The sequence below is a fragment of the Aspergillus piperis genome (genome assembly GCF_003184755.1).
Source record: "Aspergillus piperis CBS 112811 unplaced genomic scaffold BO85scaffold_2, whole genome shotgun sequence".
Taxonomy (NCBI): domain Eukaryota; kingdom Fungi; phylum Ascomycota; class Eurotiomycetes; order Eurotiales; family Aspergillaceae; genus Aspergillus; species Aspergillus piperis.
In genome coordinates this window covers 3,096,066-3,121,202 of record NW_020291592.1, presented here as the reverse complement: position 1 = coordinate 3,121,202, position 25,137 = coordinate 3,096,066, and the positions used below count along the sequence as shown (strand labels likewise).

The following is a 25,137-nucleotide window of genomic DNA, read 5'->3' as shown; positions in this document are numbered from 1 at the left end:
GCTGGATTATGTACGTACATCTCGGTGAGCGTACGGCTGGTCGTGTTAGGGAAGATCCGAGATTCTGCATCTCGGGAACAGGTCATCATGGGCATTGAGGGGCATAACAGGGAACAAAAATGAATTAGAAAGCAAACAATGGAAGAAGCAAAAATCTTCATCGCTTTGAGTGATGTCATTCGGGGCTTCGCCGTGGAACCTTCATGCTGTTATCGTTCAACTGCATACGCTGCGGTGATTATATGAAAATTGAAAGTTGACACGTGAGAGATGAGCTGCACAACTAGAGTAACTCAGGTCGAATTGATCCTTCCTGCAAGCATCTTTCCTAGCTGAACGCTAGTAAGAACTCCGCAAAACAGGGCATGAATGGCTGAAGGGCCATCATCTCATTCCTATCTCCCTTGATGGTTGTGTCAGCATGCCAGTCTTATCCTGCTGCCGAGGCTGTCCCTACTCCACACGAGGCCCTGTTCGCCAATGATTCAGGCATTCTAGAGCTACAAGGTATGGTTCAGGATCGGCAGATACCCTCCGTGGTAACCACCGGAGCTGCGGCTTGCCATCATCTGATACATCACTCAACCGCTGCTTAAAAGCACTTCTGGTCGCCCGTCAACCCAGAATTTTCATCCCCTGTTCATCTCCAGACAGAATTGTAGCTCACCATGGATTTCAACAAAGTTGACCATCCTGTTTTTACGATTGCGACTGTCATTCTCTTTCTTTGGTATACCATAACCTACCTGCAACGAAAATGGACGCATCGTCGTATAATGAAAGCGAACAATTGTCAACCACCACCATCTTATCCTCAAAAGGATCCTATCTTCGGCCTCGATATTCTTTTTGAGCAGATTAGATATGTCAGGAAACACAAGCTTCTCGAGCGGTTCAGCGAGCGATTCAAGCTATATGGCAACACATATACACAACGACGATTGACCTATTACGTTATAACTTGCGAGCCGGAGAACATAAAGACAATCTTGTCCCTCCGATTTAAGGATTATGGCTTGGCCGGCCGTATCGATGCAATGGGTCCGCTTTTGGGCCATGGCATCTTCACCAGCGACGGCGAGCACTGGGCGCAGTCGCGTGCCATGGTTCGTCCAAATTTCGCGAAAGAGCAAGTCGCGCACTTGGAAATTTTTGAAGAACTCGTCAACGAAATGACCACACTGATCCCAACCGATGGCAGAACGGTCGATATACAGGAGTTATTCTTCGAGCTCACCATCGACTCTGCAACGGAATTCCTCTTCGGGCACAGCGTGCACAGCCTCAAGAAGCGACTGGCTGGGACCCGTGACAGTACAGAACAGGACTTTGCAGGAGCTTTCAATTATGCACAAAAGGCCATCGCAATGAACCTACGCCTTGGTAAGCTCAAATATCTCCTGCGCGACCGTAAAGCAGAAGAGTCCAATCGTATCTGCCATAAATTGGTGGAGCAATTCGTCGACAGTGCACTGAAAGTGCGAGAGCAGTCCAGCAACCAGAAAGCATTTATCGAAGAGGATAGTCACGATGCAAAGGGAAAGAAAAATTACCTTTTTCTGCGTAGTCTAGCCCAGCAGACGGGAGACCGAAGGCGGATTCGCGACGAACTAATGAATATTCTCCTGGCCGGGCGAGATACCACGGCATCCTTGTTGAGCAACCTGTTCTTTATGCTAGCAAAGAACCCTCGCATCTGGAAAAAACTGCGCGAGGAAGTTACTTTCCTCGAAGGCCGCCCGCCGTCGTACGAGCAACTGCGTAATCTGACATATGTGAAATTCTGCCTGAATGAATGTAAGTCATCCCGACCCGCAAAAAGTCTGATGAGCCATGGCTTACTTCGGCACTGTAGCTCTTCGACTCCACCCTGTTGTCCCAGCAAATCTGCGTTTTGCGAACACGGATACAGTACTTCCGCGCGGTGGTGGGCCAGACGGCAAGTCGTCTGTTTTCGTACCAAAGGGCTCGATTGTTGCCTATCATGTCTATGCTCTTCACCGTCGTGAAGAATTTTTCGGCCCGGATGCAAATGAGTTCCGGCCTGAACGTTGGGCTGAGATCCGTCCGGGATGGGAGTACTTGCCATTCAACGGGGGACCACGAATTTGCGTTGGCCAACAGTATGCACTGACGGAGGCAGGGTATGTCACGGTTCGGCTAGCCCAGAAGTTCTCTGTGCTTGAAAGCAGGGATCCAGGGCCGTGGGTGGAGGAGTATGCACTGACCGTTTGTTCAAGGAATGGGACGAAGGTGGCATTGAGATGATTCCTGCTTGTTTCTGTCTGAATTTGTAAAGATGGCGATAAATTAAGAGCGTATTACGTACATAGTATCTCCTCCAGTTATTATTTGGTAGAATTGAGTATTCATGGTTTTGTGCAATTCTACACGGAACTATATCAACTCGGGGTAGCTGCCAATGTCACAAGCGAAGAAAAGTCAGGTGCCAGTTGGTCACGAGATTTTGTCCGGGTACCTGACTTGGAGGGAAGGCAGGTCCATGCCAGGGAGGACTCTATAGCATGAATGTGTCTGACATGTGCCGCAGCTCAAAAGAGCTCAATACTTCGCAATGTATTATGCGGAGATATTTTATTCACTGGAGCCAGGTATTACCAGATCCTTCACCACCTGTGTCCATGTAGTCTCTAACTACCACCACTACTACCATGGCAACTAACATCATTCTGATATATCTTTGGTGATTATGGAATGAAGATGGCTAGACGGAGTAAAATCATCCAGCAGAACCGCTATCAAGTGAGGCATTCATTGTTTCTCTTCGCGAGATCCCTGAGGGTTCAGACAGATCCGGCATGTTGAACAACCAAACAAGTCAGTGATGAATCATATCATGGAATGTGTCAGTGGTTATACACACGACCGATCTAGTCTCTTCTCTTTGCCTTGAGTTGTTTTGCTGCAGAAACATGGAGGAAACGAACACTATGTCAGCGAGGTAACTTTGCATGGCCGACTCCTTACAGGTGCTATAGTTGGCACAGCTTCAGTTAGGCGAGGTGTAGTAGGTACGTGCAGCCCCCCTTGCTATCTCCTAGTAGCCCAAGAACAATTAGTTGCTGTACGTCGGATTATTCTAACATGTGTTTAATAGGTTCATAACATTCTTTGTCCTTCGCTCCACAGTACGAAGGCTACAGCCACTGACACATTCCAGATCATGAGAACCATGATACGCATCACTGACTGATTGGGCTTTTCAACAGGCTGAGTCCGTCTCAACCCTCAGGGATCTCGGGTAGAGGGAAAATGGCTGTCTCACTTGATAGCGGGTTTGCTGGATGCTGTTATGTGGGGAACTACTGCAGACTCAACAAGGCCATGGGCTGTATAGCGAGACCATACGAAAAGCCTGATGTCGCACAAGAAAACCGGAGCAAAGGGGGCGGCAAGTAAAAGTATCGGAAAGAAAGGAGACGGAACACAAGATTCGTGGGCGTCGACATGATTACCTATTATTAGTAGGTGACGAAGAACGGAAACAAAGAGAAGCCCAAGCCAAGGAAAACATGCAGCCGGGGCCCGCTGCCTTATAACAACTGGGCGTGACACAGCAGCATCACATATATCTGCCCGTCTGGCTAGGAAGTAGAGCTTATAACGAAAAAGGGAACTCGTCACTAGGCAAACCGACATGACAGGCCACGTCTAGCGTATCAAACCCGCGCTCTGTACCTGTCGTCGGGTGAAACGAGGCTGAGATGTATCCTGTCATATGATGGGTTTGCATGCGACGACGGCTCGTACCTGGAAAGATGCCTGTTGGTTTGCCATGCTTTCGCACCAGCTCTAAATCTTACTAGTCATTTAGTATCAGGAACCCAGCCGGGTTCCACAACATCCAGATCCAATGGCCAGCCACAGAGATGGGAGGTTAGTTATTTATCATCATTCGTTGGTTCTGACGCTTATGGCGGTGAACTCAACCCTCACAGGCTTCCTTCCACAAGCCGTTCTTTGAGCCTTGGGTTCCTTTTCCTTGAGGCTGGAAATACTGATTAACAGGGCGACGGAAGTGGCGGTGAAAAGGAGGCCTAGAAGATTCCCGTCCCACAATTTTATCTGCCAATGGTGCTTTTTCCGGCATTCTGAAGTATCCATGAAGCTGTGGTCAGTGGTGGATCTCAGGGTCCTGCAAGATGGACAACGGAATTGCTTCCCCGATTGGACTATTGATCGCCTGAAGCAATTGCCAGCCATTTTTTGCGCAGATGTGGTTCAATAGACGGGCTGACGGACTCCATCCGCCGCGGTCCAGCCGATCGGAAACACGATCAATCGCGATACCCACCGAATTAAACATGTCTGACTTTCTCGAATAACGCACCCACACACCTCGAAAGAAGAAAGGGCGAAACTTCCATGGATCGATGTGTCGATCTGCATCTCATTGCTTTTTCTCATCAATTTTTCTCTTCTTTGTCGCCCGTCCTCCCTTTCTTTCTTTTTGAGTTCTAGATTCCGCCCGGCGACCGTCTCAGTCGGCCCACTCCTCCAACATCGTCGTCACTTGTCGCACAATAGATTCCATTGCTACTATAGCCTAACCGGCTCGTCGGTGCCCAATACCCGGGATCAAAACTACTAGTATGCCCGGAAGACCATCCGCGTGAACGGATCGGAGAGTAAGAAGCCAATCAGACCAGAACCGTTGATCCCGACAGTCTGTCACACAAACCCTCACCCTGCGAACTACGTGTTCCGTCCCGCCCTTCGACTTCGTTCCGATGTTGGTTTCTCTCTACTTCCCCGGCCAATCGGGAGCCGACCAGCCTGATGTCCCAAGGACTCGTCGGTCACGACGGGCTCCTCTTGGGAAGAAGGGCCTGGCGCATTATTGTCGGACGGTGGTATTCCACAGAAGCTAACCTGCATATCCACCGCCTGTCCACTCTGCCACAACGGGGAAGCTTTCTCCCCCCCCAATCAGCAGCGGGTCATCTCTTCAGTTCTTTGAATAACAAATCTTGTCCATTCCACGGAATGCAAGGGAACTTATTGTCGAACAAGGCCGATACACAAGGGTGTGGACTCCTCGTCGACGGGCGGCCACATGGCACGGGAGAGTGAATTATCAGGTCGATAGACCCGGAATGATGAATGGACTTGACGTCGGGGCCACTTAGTTGTCTATAAATATGCTCAACAGCCTGCTAGCAGGTCGACTTAAAAATGATCACTTCCCAGTGAGAGCTTATCTTGCGTTCAACCTACCCCTCTCCTCTTCGAAGCTTAATCTGAGCCTTACGGACGTCTTCTTCTTTCACTTGTGTTCAGGCGGCGACCATACAACATACATACTAGTAACACACAATGGACCGAAGTGCCACCAGCGGAAACAATGGCTCTGGCCGTGCCACTAATGGCACACATTCTGATTTACCGGACCTGGCTACATACCAAGCCCAATGGGCCAAAATCCATGATGATACTGTGCGCCAAATCAACGAAGCTTTAGGTATGTACTGCCCATTATTGCTTTCTTTTGTGCATCTTTTGACTCCCTAGAATCTCTAGAACAAGAGAAGAAACGCATAACCAACCGACCAAAGCAATCTCCTTCAAGCTAGCGATGACTGATGAGCTTCCGGAGAAATGGCGATGTCGGGTGTTTATCGGAACTCTGTTATTTCTGGACTCTTTCTCCTTGTTCGGCATCTGCTTGCTTTTTCTTCACTTCGTGTTGATCTCCCTTTAAATTTGACTTTCCCAAATTTCCGCATATTGACGTTTATTGGCCTCGATTTTTTGTTTGCATTTCCCTTGCCATGAAGCGGATCAGCGTTGCTCCATTATATACCATCTAGCAGTCTGGATATTTCAAAAAGTGATATCTTTCCTTTATTTGAAACCATTAAAGATTATCTGAGCTCTTTACCATCTCTTTCTTTTCGATTTATGACGACTTCTCTATCCTCCAACTGCCCCTGTAACGGATAAACGCCCTGTGATGTGCTAAATCCATAGCGTGGGGTGACACTGTCCATGCGCCCTAAAGTTAGATTAATCCCTGACGTCACAGCTGCCGGTGTACCCTTTGTTGCCTAATCATACGAAGAGCTCAGCTGGTGTTCGACCATAGAAGAACCAGAGTGATATGTAGGATGACGTTCTTACCTCTCCTACCCACCTATCCAGGGAGGAAGGAAGAGGAGGAAGAGGAACAAGAGCACCGCCACGAAGTTCGAAATGGAACTAGTTCCTATCGCTGACGGGACCTACCAACGTCAGCACGCCACACCACTAGATCTATCGTATTAGAACCATCCCGACCGCCAAGACAAGTTACTCTTCAGTATATAAACAGAAACAAAATCAATAAACCGTCCCACCAAGCAAAAGAGCCCAGTTCCGTTGGGGGGCCAGACTCATTTCCTAGCTAGACCTCAATTACGAGTCCTGCCACATCCCAATACTACTAGTAGAAATTGAAGCACTGGTGGCTCCACCGGGTGTCTCCGATCTGATGCGGCCAAAAGTACCATTGCATTGCCGTTCGCCGCGGAGACTTCCGAACCCTCCGTTACAAAAGATGGGTCCACGCCGATCCCTTTTCCCCCCTGTATGTAGGCCCTCGAGCAAAAGTACCATGCCTTCTTGCCAGAAAGTACCGCGACCAGTAACTGGTTTGGGAGGTTGGCTGCTTGGCTCCATCTATTTCATGCATCATGTCCTTTTGCCCTTTTCGTTTTTTTCTTCGCTCATATGACTGATGATGTAATTTGTATGTGCGCGAGGGTTTATCTGGTGACTGCAGCCCGACTCACTTAGCCGCCTTCGTTTCACCAGTATCAATTGAGAAATTTCTTTGATTGTTGGACAATCTTTTCGCCGAGGCAGTTGCTGACACATAGGGCAGATGCAGACCAGATTGTTGGCAAATGACTGGACAGTTTGGCCTGCGAGCTCAGCTGCGTCGCGTTCGGCGCGTGGACTATTCCCGGTTTGGGCTGCTAGCTGGGGTTTCGGGGAGAGGTGGATTTTGGCGACTGTCGCGGTTGTAGATCTATTCTTTAGTTGCCTGGAGTGAGTCATTTATGAGATGCACACGTACTAACCGAAAAAGCTGCTCGCCTATCATAGAAGTTTGTCGGGGATAGCTCGCAGCTCTTCAGGTTTTCGTTCATGTGCGGTAATGGCACATGCTTGATTACTGGGTCAGAGAAGGCTATTGCTCTCGTGGCTCAGGTCGAGGAAGAGGGACAATGTACAGCTGTTTATGCGCTCGAAGAACCAAGGGATGTGCTTCCAATCCTGTCAGAGCTGAATCTGATACTTGGCTATGCTCGTTGTCGTCGTTGGGGCTAGCTGAATCGAGAAAGTCACGTTCTCGGTCTGCAGCCTCGAGTTGTGCCCCGGCGGTGTTGGTGTCACCTTTGTCCTCCCGACATTCTTCACCTTACCCTGACGTTCCATCCTTGCCTTGGAATCATTTCAATCATGGGGAATCAATCATCTGATTATTATCTCTAATTGCTTGCCTGCATTGACTGACAACCGCTCTATACCCTTGTCCTTCCACCGAGACGGGGTACGATGGCACTGAATATTTTGAAGGCTCTAAGCGCTACTCTTCACATATCATTCGTGCACTGACCTCACCCCTCTTCAAGAAGATCTCGGACATAACCTCCCATTATTGTTCCACGAATACGGCAAAGGATCCGTGACTTGAACTTCCCAGTCCTCCGACCCCACCGCCGTAAGAGCAAAGAACAACCCGGTCGGGTCGTACTTCTGCTTCAACTCATACAGCCGCGGGTAGTTGGCACCATAGAATGCCTGCTGGAAGTTGGGCTCCAACAAATCACCCTCATTCATATACGCGCCAGAGTCGGGAGAGATCTCCCGCAGAGCATCCATCCAGTTCGTCACAAAGAGTGAAGAATTTTTGACTGTTTCCCAGCTCGAAGTGAACTCCCATTCGGTTGCGACAATGACGTGAGAAAGAGCGTCACGCCATGCCGGCAGAACTGCAATGTTCGTCGGCGGCTCGACAGCGCTTCCTTTTCCACTGATGTGGAAGCCCATGATGAATAAGCCCTACTAAGGTCAGTAACTAGTACGAATACGATTTGAACGGTCAGCATACCTTCTCAACAGCGTCCCTTTGGGCAAGGAAGTTTTTGTTCCGGAGGTCCTCGTTTTCGAAGACATTTCGAGGCAGAAGACGTGAAGCCAACTTGTATATGTCTAATCCACCTGTTTCCAGAGGAAAGTTATCCTCCTCCCAGACTTCATAGAAGCTATCCGCATGGCTGTAAACGGGAGTGAAGCTGACGTTAAGGGTATTGAGGGTATTAAACCAAGGTCTGAGAAGGTTCTGCGTCTGTGGAATGGTCATGTTGGGTGCAACAAATGAGACCATGCGGAAGTTGTAGTCAGTGTCATTGGAAGAAGCTTCACCGTTCTCAGCTGCCGAGGACCCCAGCAAATAGTATCCATATGTTCCAGCGTTGACAAAGTCCTCAAAGTGGTCTAGGTAAGACTGGAAAGCGGCCCAAAACGCTTCAGCATTTGGAGTGTCGTTCATCGTCCAGTTGAAAGTAACGATTGTCGTGGGCAATTTCGAATACGCCTTGATGGTCATGGATGTTACCACGCCAATTGTGCTGCCTCCACCACCGAGAAGCATCCAGAAGACGTCTGAGTTCTGCTTGGGAGTTGCAGTGATAAAGCGACCGTCCGCCAAGACAACTGTAAGTTGATCAGTGAGCTGTCACCGATGATGATATGTTGAGTCACAGGGGGAAAACAACCTTCCAGAGCCAAAACTTGATCTGCCGCCATACCATACATGCTGCTCAATGGTGAGTGGCCTCCACCAAGTGTGAAGCCACCAGCAACTCCAACAGAGAGGCAGCCGCCTCCGATGACGGTCACATTCAACGCTTTTCCGAAGTCGTACGCCTCCGAAACTTGAACGCCAGCCCCAAGCTTTATAGCAGGTCCAACATAACCACCGTCAGACGTGAAGGATGGGTAGAACGCCTTGTCTTTGAGTCGGTGCGTCCAAATTGACAGACCTCCTTTTCCTGATGGCTTGCCGTTAAAATCGTGACCGGTGTTCTTGACAATCAAACGAAGGTTCTGGTTCCGAGCAAAGTTTACAGCCAACTGAATCTGAGCAACAGTGGATACGTTGACGACGTACGTAGGGTAAGCGCCTTGCGTACAGGTGCTGGTGTAGTTATACCCTATGGGCATGCACGAACGACCCTCATCCAAGGGTGCCATGATGGAGCTAGGATCATCGTAGCTGAATACTTCTCAGCTCGAAGTTACTTTGACGCGGAAATATGACACTGATATACTCACTGCAAAGAGTCGTCAAGCCAGTTCGATGTTACCTCAGAACATTGCTCGGCATTATATTGGGGCCAGTTGGGGTAGCAGGACGCTGCCAAAGGTGCAGGCTTAAGCAAGCTCCCACCAAGCAACTGGTCAAAAATACTCCAGGTCGATTCAGTTGGCCATGTCGCATCCCCTGGCATGACCTTGCAGTGATGCTGGGGGGTTCCGCTGCTGTTAGTCGCGTTACTTGCCCCAAAAGCAAATATTCTCGATAGGGTCGCATTATTAAGGGCGGTATCCGCTTTAGCCAATGCACTCTCAGTCAGCTGTACTGCTTCATAAGAGAACAAGGGCGGCGCAGCAGAAGGGCTCGTTGTCACAGTTGCCGCTGCTGCACTCAGCGAAGCTATAGCCCTTGTAGCCTCTGCATATGCTGCGGGTGCCACCATCGAGATGACCAATCCCCGCGTAAAATACCCCTTCATGGTTACTGACGACTCGCTATGGGAGGAAGGAAGCCACAGGCCCGCTGCGAATGCAAAATGATGGGCGGGCAGTGGCTACTCTAGCACTATAAGTATTCTGCGGCTAGCGGCTGAATGAGACGCTAATAGGTTCAGATCGTCGATCGTTACCCTCACGTTCTATTACAATAGACATTATTGATCTTGATTCTGTCACAATGTGCTTAAAAGAGTCTTTCCAATGGCTTTATGACATACGGGGCCCGCGGAGGTTGAGATCGAATACTCTTGAAGTCGTGAGGTCATCGACAGCTTCCTATGTCGTTCCCTACTCCATAACAGAGGGATTGTAATCACCAAGGATTACCCTATCTTGCGACAATAAGTTATCTTTGTTTATGTTTCACGGACGATAATTTTTCACCTAGCTGATCCTCATACTCAGCTGAACGTATCGGTGTACACCGCTTAGTCCACCGAAACATTTATGGTCGGACTCACTGGCATTGAATAACCCGGTCACTCTTGAACTAGCTTACTCGCATGAAAACAAGAACACGCATCTCACTAAGACTATACAGGATGGGTGTCCGCTCTAAGTACTGGTTTTTCAAGCAGACGCGGCAGATTGACAAAACATTGACGATATACAATCGCTAGCTGCAAGCGACTTACCCAACCTCCAGGGAACTCTGCAAGAAAAAGTAATATATTCAAAGCCAGCACCAAACCATTGTTCAAAAATGTGGGGACGGCGCCCGCGTCGCAAATCGCAATAACCTGTCGGTATGCAGCTATTGATTCCCATCGCCGCTAGTCAGCCGCGGCTGAATTAGCGCGACTGGTCACTACCGATTTGCTCTTTCGACACAATTCTGGCCCCCGGGGCTTAAGCGCTGATAGGTTAATATGACTGAGTAGCAGTTTAGTGCAGATATTGATGCATATACTATTGGGGCACTAAACGCCATACACGAGAATGAGCAGATTCAATTGGATAGGTTACTCTCATTGACTTTGCACGAAGCTGATCCTTGCAGGAACATGAAAATGGCATCGATGATATTCCTCTCCCTAAGTACATTACTCTGTTGCCTTGTGTTCTGTTGTAAGTCTACGGATGGCATTATTTCAGGTATGTGTTAGTAGCCAAAACCCTTGAGTGTGAGTGTAACAGACCAAATTATTCGCTACTTAAACTGTATAACTGACGATGTTTCAGAAAATTAAAGCTCATAAGAAGACGATATGTCAGAGCACCATTTGCCACTTGACCCGAGTTTCCTTCACCATCCCCAGAACTCCGACGGGCAGGAACTTCTGATCCACCAGTCTAAGGCCTCCCAGTTTCTCTAGCACCTCTCCGGCATATAATTGCAAGTGCCATAGCTCTTCACTGTCCAAGTTGCCAACTTGCCCCTGGGTTAGAGTCTCCCGTAAAGCTCTCTCAAGCTCCGGTGATGCATCAAGTGGTTGCATTGTCGGAACGCGCATCAGCTCGATATACATTCGTCTGAGATTGCCACTTGCAGTTTCGCGGAATCGAGAGAATTCCTCGAATGACATGAACGTATGGATTTCTCGCTCGGTCACCAAGTCGCCGTCGAGATCTGCATTGGAAACACAGGTTTCTAGCATTTTTTGCCGCCGTTGATCGCTCAAGTCTTCGAACTTCTTTTTTCGCTGAGAATAAAAAGTTTTCTCTTCCTCTAGATATTGCTTTACCCTCGCTAGCGGTGGCTCGCCCATGATACCCTCAACCAGGAGCACGGATGTGAAGGGATTGCGTAGGCCAAGTCCGCCTAGTTCTTCGGGGAAGAAAAAGAAAGCATCCGGAATCTCAAATTCACCAAGCCGTCCTGTGATAATTGCCCGCAGATGTTCCGGAATACTTGTTGATGCCGAGTCATTCAGAATCCTATCTTGGATCTTCTTGTACGTGGTCAAAATGGCACGTACATGTGGCTCCCCAAAGCAGTAGGCAGGCTGACCGAAGGTATTCTTGAAGAACCTTCCGATGCAGCTGTTCCATGTGCGGACCCAGGATATTACACTATCGCAACGATCCAGTTGCTGTTTGAGTTGCTGAACGTGCGTATCGACAAGGGTCTCGTCAATCACCCACGTCTCGGTGTCTGCATCCAGTTTCAGAAATCCAAATGTGACTGAACCTTCCGGGAGCTGGGCAGCGATTCTGGGATCTCTGTACTCAGCCAGATAAGCCGACCCAGTTTTGCTGTAATTAAACTCTAGCCCTGTGGCTTTGGCAAAATTACCCATCACTTCCCATGCTCGTACACACTTGGCTGGCTCGCCGCACAACCACAAGTCATCATGCAGGCGGTACAAGAGCAAGCCCGTTTCGCGATTTACTGCCAAATCCATGAAAAAGAGGATCATTTCTCCAAGCAGTTTCTCAGCGGCATGCGAGAATGGAATCCCCCGCTTCCTGACGCGGGGTCCAACTGGCTCACGTCCCTCATAGGAGCTGTCCATGTTTAGGGGTGCTTCCAGATAACGATGATAGAAGTCAATCCACCTCTTTGGGAACCCAATATACTTCATGATAATGACAATTGTACTGTGCGGCAGACAAGTGGCGTACCATCTCATGTCGGATTGAACCACTACCGCTGCACCGTGCAAGTGTCGACGGACAAGCGCCTCCGTGGCAATCTTTCGTAGCAGCTGCTGTCGGAGATTCTTTCCCTCGTGCCTTGTTGGATTTGTCCCAGCATCCTCATTGTCGTCATCATATGAATTGCCCTTCTCACTTAATGTTCTCTCTGATTTTGGAAGCTGCGACAAGAAGTAAGTTTTCAGGTACTCTGTGAATCGCAACTGCTCAGCAGTTGAATATACTTCGCCATTACCCATGTAGTATTTCCGTCGAAGGCGATCGCGTGCTGTCATCTGTCGCTCGGGTTTCCTGTTCCACACCGAGTCTTGTTGGACAAAGCTTGATAATAGACGCTTCAGAATGTTACAATGTCGCGTGCCGATATACTGCAGGAAAATCAACTGCAGGAGATCCTCGTCCATCCAAATGCGATACTTCCCATTTGCCTGCTGCCGGGGGACCACAGGAATACCGTTTTCGCCAGCATGCCAGGCCCAGTTTTCGATATCACTGTATCGCATATTCAACACATCGGCAATCTCAGTCAGAGCGACCGGTGTCTTCAGGAACGAATTCATAATCTCCCGCTTCTCCTCACTGAGAAGTTCTTCATTCAAGAGTCCACGCACACAATACTCCACAGATCGCGCGGTAAAAGGCTCTTGTTCTTCCCAGAATGATGTGGTCTCGCCCTTGAGCTGCCTGCGAAGATTGACCAAGGCATTCACACTCTCCTCATCCGGGAAAAGGTCATCAAGGAAGGCCCGTATCTGCCATTCGTTTGTCTCCAACGGCTCGAAAACGGACGCGTCGAATTGATCACACAGTTGCTGCAGACGCTGCTTCTGTCGCTCATCCACTACCATGTAGTCGTCGTCGACCGCCATCTCGCTCTCATCCTGGGCCGCTGCAACAGGCGGGTCCACCCACTCCGTCAGCAGCCGTGAGTACAGGTCAGCCAGGCCTAGCTTTCGACTTTGGATGTTGAGTTTCCTGAGAAGTTGAGCCTCAAATTCCTGCAATTTTTCTGGCGGGATTGACGAGTCGTAAATTGATTGATGCAGCCACCGCTCAATGTTAACCATCGTAGGATCGCTAGACGCCGACGGACAGAGCTCTCTTGCTCCCTTGAGCAGGTGCTCGAGTCGCTGACGAGTGTCCTGAGTGGCACGGGCTGCCTCTAGAATGGCAGCCTTGTCAGCCTCATAGCTTTTGCGTCGCTTCTCGAGCTCACGGATTTTGCTCTCAGTGAGGGACCGCAGGGTTTGCGAAAGGGCGGATACTGCAGGGGCCATTATAGAGCTGCACGATTCTCGACTCAAATTTCGTCAATTAACGAGAGACTGGTGTGTGTTGTCTCAAGCCCAGACCATATAGTTGATGGTTTTATACTTCCCCAGCTGGCAGCTTGGCAGCACTTCTGCCTGCGCAGCTGCCTGGCGATCGGCATGCATCCACATTCCACCAATGAGGCTCTACAACCATCTACAAAGCATCAGCAAGGGATAGATATGGACATGCCAGGGTCTCTTTGAACCCTCCCTCGACCCTTCATTCATGATCCAACCATGTCTGCGACCACTACCAAAGAATGCAACAAACCGCGAAACCATCCCCATGAAACCTTCATACTATGTACAGGGATACCAACACCCTTAACCCGCCCCTTCTCAATGGATTAATTCTCAAAACTAAACCTCCCCAACCCATCCACCCACTCCTGATGTCCCAAAAGCATCGGGTTCGGCTTCTTCTCCGCCAACCCAGCAGCCGGCTTTCCTGCCTGCACTTCCTGCGTTAGAATCCTCACCACTCCCCACTTCATATCCTCCACAATCCACGCATGATACACCTCCAGCGCTGTCTCCTCGTCTCCTTCCTGCCATGCGCGCCAGGCTAACCGGCCCGGTGACGTTGCTGTGGGCGCCACGCATTCGCAGATCTCTGCTTGGAGAGGCGGGAATCCGAACGTCGCGAAACTGAACCTGTCGCCGGGGTTTTGGAACGTTCCGTCGTTGGTTGGGGGTGGTGTTACTTGGTCCACGTTGCTGTAGTAGGATGTCCAGCGGGAGGGAGTGATCAGGTTCGGCCATACCCGGGAGGCGGTTAACTTGGGGACGTAGATCTCGTTGGATACGAAGTTTTCGGTCGTGCCGGGGAGGAAGCGGTGGGGGAAGTGGATTGTGGACATTCTGGTTGATTGAGGAGGTGGTTGGGTGAATGTTTTGTGGTGGAGTAGGACGATGAGGTTGTTGACGGTAGGGTGAGAATGGGTGTCCACGATGTGTGCTGTGGTTTAAATGGGATAGATTGGGTTGTACAGATCGAAGAGAGGAAACCAAAGGTCGGGATAGAATAATGGGATGGATGAAGATCTTATATCATGTTTGAGAGGGGATATTACATCATATGCCCCACGGTGCTAATGGGTGGATCCGGATGGCTAGCCGAGCTTGACATAACCTTATACTATTTGGGGATAAGTTCACTATGATTCAATCAAATCAACCCGCAGACGATCCACTACGTCGCCGAAATCATGCTGAGGCTTGCTCGGACAGTTTAGTCAAGTTAATCTTGCCCCTGACCCTAACTGAAGCCACGAACACATAAGCTTCAGGGCTATGGGAATAAACATTGAAGACGCTGGGTAAAAGGAACCGCATACGCCCCGTTTGAGCCAGCGGCGAAAATACTAGTACGCAAATAGAAGGAACAATTATGTTAGAAGCATGACAATAAACACACGAAGAGGATAGGTGATTCTCAGGTAGCTGGCAGAGGCTAGCTCTGGCTAGCTGGTCAGCTGCACCACTCATTTATATCTACGTTTTTTATGACTACCCTTTGCTTTACTTTTGCTTTTGTTGTATGTTTGGTTGTGTTTACAGCTGCGGCGACAGCTTCCCTACGCCTTGGCATGCGTAACTTTGTGATTACTGCGAGAAATGTGACATTGAGACGTTCTAGACCATTTTCTTTGTTTTAAAGGTGAAGCACCTGCATAGCTAGCATCTAAATAGTGGGCTCGATCGGGGTTTAGAATATCAATTGAATTGAAACGACTATCCGAGCTTGACATAATCTCATGGTTACTATTTCATGATTGTGTCTTTTGGCTACCTAATGACCTCTGCTTGCTTCTAATCATGACCTGAGATGAAATGTACAAAGGATCTCGCTACCTCTGGCTTTCTCTTTGTGTCAGCGGATTTCTCGTCCAGGCTTGAAGTACCAGTGATGGGTCACTCACATTTGTATCCCCTCTCAGGATCATCGGAGCTGGTCATTATTGTCGGGGAAAAAAAATCACTTTAGACAGCAGGCACCGGAGAGCCACTCGTGCTAGCATTAGAAGTGGATGAAGAAGTGGGGGCAACGTCATTGCCATCACCACTCTCGGCATGTGCGTCCTCGTCAAAGTGTCCAGAGTATAAGGAGCCACAATCAGAAAAATTGCACTCATTCATAGGAAAACATTCACATGCAGCCACACACGGCTGGCTGCCCATGACCCTACGACCCCAGCAGGTTGTGCCGTGGTGTCCGCAGAAGTAGGTGTAGGTTTCGGAAGAACAGTTCAGGATATACTGAAGTGAACGCTCGGGGTTCTCGCTCGTTCTCTCTTGCTTGGAAGAGCCAGTGGGTGCTGCGGGATACCAGAGGTGCAACCAACAGTAGAGTGTTGATGATGATGGAGGTAGGCTACAGTGGAATGAATGCTTTGTTAGCTTGATTCTTATGTTCTTATTCATAGGGGTATGAGTAAGGAGCTGTCTGTGGATATAGGGGTTCTTTAGAAATTTACCTTCATGATGGGCAGATGTTAATATTTAATTTGAGGAAGTCGTTGTAGGACGAAGTTGATCTTTGTAAGTGTGTTGTTTTGTACTAATTGAGGGTCAACGATGGAGTGGTATTTATATCTCTTCGTACTTGCTTACTCAGTCGATGTAGAGAAGGAGCAAACTCTCCTCATAACTTCCCTTCTTTTCTCTTCCATGTGGCATGTCACAAAAACCCCTTCAGAGCTGGCTGAACTAGCATGCAAGTCGACACCGAGCGATGTTACGTTGGAGTCGAACTTGCCAGGATTCGACCGCCATTGAGTAGATTGAACCCCGCAGCCGTATCTAGAAACATGTGTGTCTGTGGTTCTTAATCACGACCTAAACAAAATGCCTCAATCCTTGGGAGTCCCTGGTAGTCATGTATTTATGTTGGTAAAACGACTAGACATGGGTACCACCAAGTTACAGCCCAAGAATTAGCTCAATGCCCATACTTTAAGGCTGCAAGTGGAAGACTCAGACTTGCAGAGTGAGACATACCAGCCCATAGATGTCAGACACAATCTCTGGAAAAGGAAAAAAGTCTCTAGGACTGAACGCTAATTGATATGAGAGAGTGCACGTGTTCTCGGTGAATCAGAAGGTGATAGTGATAATGTCGCATATTATCGGAGCCAGCGTATTTAATCGGAGGCCATGGCTTAAAGAATAAAGCAAAGAAATGCTTGGGTAATGCTTAGGCTGCAAGGCTGGAGACTAGCGGAGTGAGATTTAAGTGCGGATGTTGAGTTCGCTAGGATTCAGTACCCCGACCAGTTATACGTAAACCGACGAATTGCTCTTTTTCTACAAGGGGTAAGGCTTTATACTCAGGGGTTGTTGAATGAAGCTTAATGATAATTTGCTGCTATTGTAGTGCTATTCAACTGGTTAGGTTTGACATCACTTTTCAACCCATGTCCAAAAAGAACCATCTCATAGGCCAAGTCAAGCATAGTGGAACTAGCTACTGCACAACCTACTGCTACTAGCTTGGGCTCTGTCTCACCAGACAATGAATCAGAACCGAGGATTCTCCTTCTTTCGCTCCTCTTCCACAAATGCCTCGAAAGCCGCAATTGCCTCCGGCGGAACGTACACGTCCTTCCACAATTCCCCCTTCATCCGCATCACCACTTCGTGCATCATCTCCTGAGTCAGATCGCTTGAACAGACCACCGTAATTTCATACTTGGTAGCGCTGATATTTTAAATTTCGTACGCCTTGTCTTTCACATGGCCCGCAATAGCCACAAAAACATCTTCGATCGGGGGTGGAAAGTCGGTGCATGTAATGCGAAATCCGTCGCCAGGTTTCAGATTGATCCACGTGGCTTTGATGAATGGAGGCCCGCAAATCACAAAGTTCTTGTCGGTAATCTCTTCGATGACACCAGTATTGGGATTTTGGAACTTTCCATCCACGATGGGGACCCCGTGGATAGGATGCCAGTATGAGATGTATTTCATCTTCCAACTCTGGAAAATCCAGATAGGCTTGAGCTTTGCTTGAGATACCTTGAAAGAAAGAAAGAAAGTAGAATGGTTCTTTAAGATATGACTCTTAGAAGGGAGAAAGAAGGATGGCCTTCTATAAGACTTTTCGATCTTATTGATCACTGGCAGGTATCCAGCCTGACATAGACTTTGGTCTAATATGAAACGCCTGTCAAACTAGGAGGAAGTTGGGATCACATGTCCACGACCAAGCGCTCATCCAGAGGCAGCCATTTTAGTCAAGCTCCAATCCCTGCTAAATGTCTCATTTCCCCTCTTTTGTTTCTTCTAACTCAACGAAAAATGCCGCAAGTCCCTGCCTAGATGTCATATATAGATGTAACGTTGGTTTCTCAAATCAGGTCAGACTTGCATTAGCGCAGAGGATAAGCTTTGGAGTCAAGGCTCATTGCTGTCAGAACATGGAGGACTATTTCTCTACTGTATTAGTCTCCACGCACTCTGATTCATATGCCTACAGACTGAATATGATCTTGCACCAAAACACCGCCTAGAGATACCAACAAACCCCTACCAAAGCCAAGGCTACCACCCAAAGTGATGCTCGAGCGAGAAGATCTAACAAAGGGTTGTAAACCTAATCTGATACTAGAGTAGCCACACAGTTGATGCTACTCTTTTCTCCATCTGAAGTTAGAGACCGGATCCACCGCTTACCAATATCCTCGGTTTATAAACTGGACCACTCACTACAAGTGGCAGTATTTCCAAGAAATTAGTCTAAATTCTCCAAGCTTCCCCATATGCACTTCGCCCGGTAGCTATTCTGGCCGGTATAGCTAAATTCTCAGAGCAGGCGATGTGGCAAGACTGGGTGCGGACCATCCTTCCGCTTACGGCTTAGTCTCCATCCGTCGCACTAACCTTAAATTTCTCTTAGCGGACACTAAGCCCTGTTCGATCAGACTAGTCCGATCAAAGTTAGCCGGCAGATCAGGGTCTGCTGTACGTAGCACGGTTGTCCCTGCGTCGGTGGCATCCATCACTCATACCTCATGGCGTCAGACAATGAGTATCAATTGTAGTGGGATAATTCCAATATACAGCCTGAGTATAACACAACAATATGGAAACAATTCATGTGACAACGAACAATGACCGACAGACCCAAACAACAACTGCGCATTACGGTAGTAGATCACATATACCCCACATCATCTGCGAAATCTTTCAACAGAACTCAGATAAACATCCAAAGACAATCATCAAGGACGACGGCTACATTATTAAGCCGAATTAATCATCAAGGCCACGTTCTGGAAGATGCTGCGTGCAAAAACACCGTCTAAATCCAGCTTAGCCTCCGCTCGGAACAAGCGTGGGCGGAATCTAAACCCGTTTAGGATGATTTTGTAGAACTGCCCCGTTTGTTCATCAGCTTGGCTCTGCTCAATTCCATGACCAGAACACCCAGGACAAAAGGTATATAAACATAGACAGACATGGCATTCTCATATTGATCATCAAAGCAACACTTTTTCCATCCTCCACTTGAGATCACCAAGACATCAACGTCTCTACCTTGATCACTTCCCTCTATTTCCCATCACCTTCTCACATCACACACAATGGCACCTCAACTCGCCTGGCTGGGCCTCGGTAACATGGGCCGCGTACGCATCTCCAATCCCCAATAACTTACCTACACTCACAGCTTCTAACTTTCATAACAGGGCATGGCCAAAAACCTCGCCGCTAAAGGCTCCCTCACCACTCCCCTAATCGTCTACAACCGCAACATCACCCGCGCCCAAGAATTCCAAGCCGCAAACCCTAACACCACCATCGCCAACACCATCTCCGAAGCCGTCACCAAGTCCGACATCATCTTCACCTGCGTCGGCGACGACGCCGCCATCCAATCCATCATCGACGCCAGCATCGCCAGCGGCTCCCCCCTCACCGACAAGCTCTTCGTCGACTGCTCCACCGTCCACCCTGACACCACCACCTCCATCTCCGAAAAGCTCCAGGCCAAGGGTGCCCACTTCGTCGCCAGTCCCGTCTTCGGTGCCCCGCCCATGGCCGCCGCCGGCCAGGTCATCCCCGTGCTGGCGGGTCCCCGCGCCGCCGTCGAGCAGGTCAAGCCCTACACAACGGGGGTTATTGCCAAGGCGGTTGTGGATTTCACTGATCAGCCCCCTGCTAAGGCGTCACAGTTGAAGATTCTCGGTAATACCTTTGTGTTGGGTATGGTCGAGAGTATTGCTGAGGGATTGGTGGTTGCGGATAAGTGTGGTCTGGGCACGGATGCGGTGCATCAGTTCTTTGAGGCTGTGTTCCCCGGTCCCTACGTTGCTTATTCGGCTAGAATGAGGTCGGGTGATTATCATGAGCGGAAGGAGCCGTTGTTTGCGGTTGATCTGGCTAGGAAGGATGCTCGTCATGCGATGGATTTGGCGGGTAAGGTGGGCGCCAGGATGAAGGGGGTTGAGTTGGCGGATGATTACATGGCGAAGGTGAAGGAGCATATGGGTGAGAGGGGTGATGTGGCGGGTATGTATGGCGCTGTGCGCCAGGAGGCGGGATTGGAGTTTGAGAATAAGCAGTGAGTTGTTGTTGAGGCACACTGTAGTCAGGCACACTTCCTATCTACCTACCAACCATCATATTGAGATAGAGATAATTAATATACATATGCTTGATCAATCCTGTCCTCTATCTTAAGGGCCAATGCGGTCTGACAAGCTAGCTAAAATGAGCAAGTCGCATTATCAAACCAGGAGCAGTGGAAGTGTCCATGGAGATAGGGAGAATGACCTTTTCCATGACTATAGAGGGAGATGACGCACAAAAGCGACTTTGCAACTTTGTTGCTGTTTCCGGAAGGACTTATAAAGTGGGGGCTTCGTAACACTTAGTTAGACCATTTCCAGTTAATTGATCGGAATATTTAAAATAAAACATCAAAAATAAAAAAACATACAACAGAAGGGATTCGCTGGTGGTCACCCACCCAACTACTAACCTCCCGGCGTGTGGCTTAAGTACGGCTGAGCGGACGGGAAGCCCTGTTTTCCACACCCTATGGTCGTATGTACTTATTCTTTCTGTGAGATAATTCATATAGACCATATTCCTCTTAATCAAGCTGTAGAACAGCAACGGGAGTTGTTCATGGAAGCATCCCGGGAAGAAAATTTATGAACATCTGCAGAAGGATCATCTATGACATAGTATGGACAGGTACTCAAAAAAGTGTACATCACATAAATGATAATAAAGTCAGACAAATTAGTAGTAAATGTTGTGGATTCAACTAGCAAATTTCAACATAATGGATGCTATCAGGGGATATCTCTTCATTATATAAATGTCACCATCGGTCTGTATACGGATTACATCCCACACCATTCATCCACCTTATCTACCCGCATCTGCCCAACTTCCAGTAGAGCAGCCGCCTACCATGCAGTAATAGGGAATGCATCAAACAGAGTTATACTCCTATTATCAAGCTTGCTCGGAAGGAGGCCGTGAGGGCTGGAGTCAGCTCCAGCGCTTTGCTGATGAATGGGACGGTGTTGTTACCGGAGCCACTGCTATTCGTTCTCGCAACAACAAACCAACCACATGTTTCCGCCGGTCGTTGAAAAGACTATGGGGTACTATTCTCCTCCCTGTGAGCTGGAGCAAGGTATGTATGAGATCATTGATGCCTGTGACGCCCTCGACGGTCGCACTGATGGCGTGGTATCTCGCACTGATCCGTGCAAGTTGAACTTCAACCTCTCAAGTTCAATTGGCATACCTTATTTTTGCAACGCGGCCAGTGCCATCACCGGGTATGAGCCGGCCCAAAATGGTACGATTACAGCAGAAGGTGTTGCTGCTGTAGAGGACATTCTTAAAGGACTTCATGATCCGAATGGTCTTGGTGCATATCTATCCTTCCAGTACGGAACGTCTCTGGATGATGCTACTACAATTTACGATGAAACAACTAACAGTTGGACCGCCTCAACCAGTGTCAACGATTGCCTGCTTCATTGAATTCCAGGAAACATCCAATCTCGAGTGGTCTAACTTCACCTATGACACACTGCGCGAATACATATACACCGGATGGCAAATGTATGAAGAAACGCTGCAGACCACATGGCCAGACCTGACTGCTACCCTTGATGCCGGGGTCAAGATCATCCATCATCATGGAGAATCGGACTCCAGTATTCCACCCGCTCTCTCGGTCCATTACCATGAATCTGTTAGGTCTATTCTATACCCTGACCTTTCTTTCAACGAGAGCACAGCCAGACTAAATGCATGGTACAAGCTATTCTTGGTTCCTGGGGGTGCGCACTGTGCCGCCAATCCCTACCAGGGTGGCCCTTGGCCACAGACCACGCTTGGATCTCTGATCGAATGGGTGGAGCAGGGCGTCGTACCTGAGAGGCTTAATGCAACGTACACCTCGGGAAGTGATGCTGGCAGTGAAGCACAGCTCTGCGCGTGGCCCTCGCGGCCGTTATGGTCTGGTAAAGCTACCAAGTTTGATTGTGTTTACGATCAGGCTTCTATTGATACCTGGCACTATCGGTTCGACTCGTACAAGGAGCCTCTGTATTGAGTAATGTGATTGATGGTGGAGATGGGAATTGCCTTTTGATCTTTTCTTAGTGTCGGTTAGTTAGGTATTTTCAAGCGGTTGCACAAGTCCTCGATTGGCATAGCACTTTGCAATGAAGCTTGAGAAAAGGCTTTTACTTCCTAGGGATGAAGAGACCTGCAGACTTTGTATCGGCTCAATAAGTATCGAGTTACGCTTCCCAGCAAGTGTATCGCATTCTAAATATGCCTCCTTTACTATTATTAATGCTGTACAGAGGTCCATCTAGACAATATGTTAATCCACCGCAGAGTAAATAACTCGGCACCAGCTTATACGGTTGTAGGGAAATCACTTCATCTGATATACTATGAGAAATGCTCCTTAGGTACCGCAGGTACCGCATCTAATGATGCCAGGCGGATGTCGTGTATCAATGCTCTCATTCCCAATTGTCGGCCACATTTGACGAGGAAGGTGCTCTGGAAATGGAGAGGCAATTATACCGTTTGAAAACACTATAATGTGAGCCATCGGGATTAGTAATGGTCAAAGGCCGCAAGGTGGCACATACGATCAACATACCGCGATGTCTTGGTAGACGGACGACAAAGCAATGATAAATTGGGATCAGTTCTAACTGATCGATCCATTCAGCAAAGCTCATTTTCGTGTTGATATTATAAAAGATGCCGCCGGCTGGTTTGTATACGAAGCGGGAGCCCATGGGTAAAAGCCTCCTCATTCTTGATCGATCTGTCATACTAATAACATGCTGGTGATAGGCAAGTTTCCGCATCCGGAGGAAGCGAATAGTTGGAATGGTGTCACGCAGAGTGTTCAAGAGCCCACGCCAGACAGTGGATATAGCCTTATGAAACGCTGATGCAGGCCTCATACCTACTGGGACGGGGCCATTTAAGCTAACTGCGACAAGGGTCAAGACCTTCAAGGTTGGGGCGGCCGTGCGTAAGAAGAGTTGGAAGCCGGGAATAGTGAGCTCGACCCAGTGAAGATGAAGTTCCGAGAGGCGGGTGAACTGGACTTGTTGAGCCAGGTTGGTGAAGTGATCCGGGCTTACATCATGGAATTGATCCCACAGAGTAAGCCGAAGGGTGTGAAGATTTGGAGCAGCCCGGATGACAAGACAATGAAGGGACTCCGCAGTATCTTCTGGCTTTGGGGGTCCGAGACAAATATCTAGATCCACTAGCACATGAAGAATTGGTTGCAGACTTTGGTAGAGGTGTTGCGATAGAGTGAAGCAGTCAGGGGGTACCGCAAATTCGTCCTCGGTTAGGCAGGTATATAGTCTCTGAACTGCCAACGGTGGGGACACTGCGCACATGGCTTTGAGGAGACTGGTAAGTCCCTTGGTCCAGACTGGATGTCTTATGTCCACCCACATATCCCACACTACGCGCCGCATGCTCGGAGACGGGTCAGCTAAGCGCCGTGCACTGGACACCAGGAGTTGTGCGCAAGGGCCAAAAGGGAGCCTTTCCTGCAAGGCGCGCCTGCCGAGGCAAACATGAGGACTCTTTTCTTTGCATAACCGTTGGGAAGGATAGGCTCGCAGCCCTATAGTAGAGACATTTCTCATTCGGCTTAGGCATCGAGTAAGACTCCCTACTAAGCTAGCGGACTCGGCAAATGCTAGGTGATCGGTCTCGGCGGCCACGTAGATCGTATACTGCGCCTGCACTTCTTTGGCTGTCCATTCTTGACTCTCCGGAACACACAAGTGTAGGATACTTGTGAAGGCATCAAGGTCCACCCCGTAGTCTCCGAAGATTTGAGGTATGAGGCTCAATTCCTTTACCTCATTTCTGAATGATTCATTCGAGGTGAGGTCTTCAAGCTCCGCAATAGCCTCCCGGGTCAAAATAACACTAACGTACTGAAAGTAGCGTCTCGCGAAGAGGGAAGAAGAGAGTTGATAGATAATCTTGGATGTAAGTCGGAGGGCGCACCAGTCAGGGTACTCAAGGTGGCTACCAATGATACCAACAAGTTCTGGCGGAAGCTTTTCCATTTTGTCCCACTTTCAGTAATGGCTCTCCTCGAGTGGAATGTGGAGTGAAACCAGATCGAGAGGATGGCTTGATGTATAACTAGCAAGTAGTAGCTAGTGGTCTCGGATTTTCGGTGGGTCTGTCTGAATGGTTATCTCCGAATGCCCTACAGATGTAGTGATTCATGGCTCATGCACTATCTATTTAATGGGCCCTTGAGGCTTACTAGAACTATTGGGGTATTAGTGAGTGGGGTGATCTTGACGCGAAAAGTTGACTCAACTCCCGAATTCGAAGCCCGGTTTTAGATTTATCCGTAAAAGCGGCGCTTAGCTAGGCATCCAAGCTAGATAGCGACACTAGCATGATGGCCGCAGGATTCATGTCTCCTGAAAATGACTCACTCGCGCTTTGGGGTAGGCATTTGTGCTATATGACGTTGAGCACGTGCATTGTCTGCGTGGCAGAGCTTGATGTCAGTTGGGATAATGAGCCTGCATCTTGAACGATGGTCATAGTGCATGTTTCCCTGTCTCGATTATTTCCATGTCGATTATGACTGACGAAACTTCGTGGATAGAGCGGTTCAGTGTGTATACCATCCGGAAAGGACAATCACTAAGTAAACCCCGTTATTTCTCGACCAGCCATGGATTTTGCAAAGCATCTTGGGCGCTTCCGGACGGGTATTTTCTCCACCTATCGTTGGTGAAGAGTATGGCACCCCGGAAAATAAATGTTGTCTCACTATCAGCTGGATATAAATCTCAAACAATATAAGAGAGATTCCGATATACTGATGATATCCCGGGTTTTGCCTTCG

At 48.7% G+C, this 25,137-nt stretch overlaps 10 protein-coding genes across 10 annotated transcripts; 4 read left to right on the top strand and 6 right to left on the bottom strand.

Moving 5' to 3' along the window:
* Positions 1 to 668: 668 nt before the first annotated feature.
* On the top strand, positions 669 to 2,268 carry BO85DRAFT_456441 (cytochrome P450; the record flags this gene model as incomplete). Its single annotated transcript, XM_025661445.1, has 2 exons — positions 669 to 1,797; positions 1,856 to 2,268. 2 exons carry the CDS (start codon positions 669 to 671, stop codon positions 2,266 to 2,268), a joined length of 1,542 nt encoding a protein of 513 aa, XP_025520424.1.
* Positions 2,269 to 5,337: 3,069 nt separating this feature from the next.
* BO85DRAFT_484501 (uncharacterized protein) lies at positions 5,338 to 7,332 on the top strand (the record flags this gene model as incomplete). The annotated part of the gene is made up of 3 exons (XM_025663243.1): positions 5,338 to 5,482; positions 6,879 to 7,024; positions 7,108 to 7,332. The coding sequence occupies 3 exons, from the start codon at positions 5,338 to 5,340 to the stop codon at positions 7,330 to 7,332; spliced, it is 516 nt and encodes a 171-aa protein (XP_025520423.1).
* A 300-nt stretch (positions 7,333 to 7,632) lies between these two features.
* Positions 7,633 to 9,803, bottom strand: BO85DRAFT_413795 (FAD-dependent oxidoreductase; the record flags this gene model as incomplete). Its single annotated transcript, XM_025657621.1, has 4 exons — positions 7,633 to 8,067; positions 8,117 to 8,721; positions 8,817 to 9,283; positions 9,343 to 9,803. 4 exons carry the CDS (start codon positions 9,801 to 9,803, stop codon positions 7,633 to 7,635), a joined length of 1,968 nt encoding a protein of 655 aa, XP_025520422.1.
* A 1,230-nt stretch (positions 9,804 to 11,033) lies between these two features.
* BO85DRAFT_435089 (uncharacterized protein) lies at positions 11,034 to 13,697 on the bottom strand (the record flags this gene model as incomplete). The annotated part of the gene is made up of 1 exon (XM_025658500.1): positions 11,034 to 13,697. One exon carries the CDS (start codon positions 13,695 to 13,697, stop codon positions 11,034 to 11,036), a length of 2,664 nt encoding a protein of 887 aa, XP_025520421.1.
* Positions 13,698 to 13,889: 192 nt separating this feature from the next.
* On the bottom strand, positions 13,890 to 14,939 carry BO85DRAFT_137455 (uncharacterized protein). The gene has a single exon (XM_025654048.1). The coding sequence runs from the start codon at positions 14,591 to 14,593 to the stop codon at positions 14,081 to 14,083; it is 513 nt and encodes a 170-aa protein (XP_025520420.1). The 5' UTR covers positions 14,594 to 14,939; the 3' UTR covers positions 13,890 to 14,080.
* Positions 14,940 to 15,622: 683 nt separating this feature from the next.
* Positions 15,623 to 16,157, bottom strand: BO85DRAFT_502438 (uncharacterized protein; the record flags this gene model as incomplete). The annotated part of the gene is made up of 1 exon (XM_025664194.1): positions 15,623 to 16,157. One exon carries the CDS (start codon positions 16,155 to 16,157, stop codon positions 15,717 to 15,719), a length of 441 nt encoding a protein of 146 aa, XP_025520419.1. The 3' UTR covers positions 15,623 to 15,716.
* Positions 16,158 to 17,111: 954 nt separating this feature from the next.
* On the bottom strand, positions 17,112 to 17,837 carry BO85DRAFT_445906 (uncharacterized protein). The gene has a single exon (XM_025659377.1). It carries the CDS (start codon positions 17,700 to 17,702, stop codon positions 17,442 to 17,444), a length of 261 nt encoding a protein of 86 aa, XP_025520418.1. The 5' UTR covers positions 17,703 to 17,837; the 3' UTR covers positions 17,112 to 17,441.
* Positions 17,838 to 19,318: 1,481 nt separating this feature from the next.
* Positions 19,319 to 20,347, top strand: BO85DRAFT_502432 (NAD(P)-dependent oxidoreductase; the record flags this gene model as incomplete). The annotated part of the gene is made up of 2 exons (XM_025664193.1): positions 19,319 to 19,363; positions 19,424 to 20,347. 2 exons carry the CDS (start codon positions 19,319 to 19,321, stop codon positions 20,300 to 20,302), a joined length of 924 nt encoding a protein of 307 aa, XP_025520417.1. The 3' UTR covers positions 20,303 to 20,347.
* A 916-nt stretch (positions 20,348 to 21,263) lies between these two features.
* BO85DRAFT_456436 (tannase and feruloyl esterase) lies at positions 21,264 to 22,320 on the top strand (the record flags this gene model as incomplete). Its single annotated transcript, XM_025661444.1, has 2 exons — positions 21,264 to 21,719; positions 21,751 to 22,320. 2 exons carry the CDS (start codon positions 21,264 to 21,266, stop codon positions 22,318 to 22,320), a joined length of 1,026 nt encoding a protein of 341 aa, XP_025520416.1.
* A 200-nt stretch (positions 22,321 to 22,520) lies between these two features.
* BO85DRAFT_516989 (uncharacterized protein) lies at positions 22,521 to 24,334 on the bottom strand (the record flags this gene model as incomplete). Its single annotated transcript, XM_025664876.1, has 2 exons — positions 22,521 to 22,817; positions 22,885 to 24,334. 2 exons carry the CDS (start codon positions 24,332 to 24,334, stop codon positions 22,684 to 22,686), a joined length of 1,584 nt encoding a protein of 527 aa, XP_025520415.1. The 3' UTR covers positions 22,521 to 22,683.
* Between the last annotated feature and the right edge of the window lie 803 nt (positions 24,335 to 25,137).

Excerpts from the sequence above, each read along its gene's own strand:
- BO85DRAFT_137455 (XM_025654048.1), bottom strand. The coding sequence starts at position 14,593 with ATGTCCACAATCCACTTCCCCCACCGCTTCCTCCCCGGCACGACCGAA.
- BO85DRAFT_445906 (XM_025659377.1), bottom strand. The coding sequence starts at position 17,702 with ATGAAATACATCTCATACTGGCATCCTATCCACGGGGTCCCCATCGTG.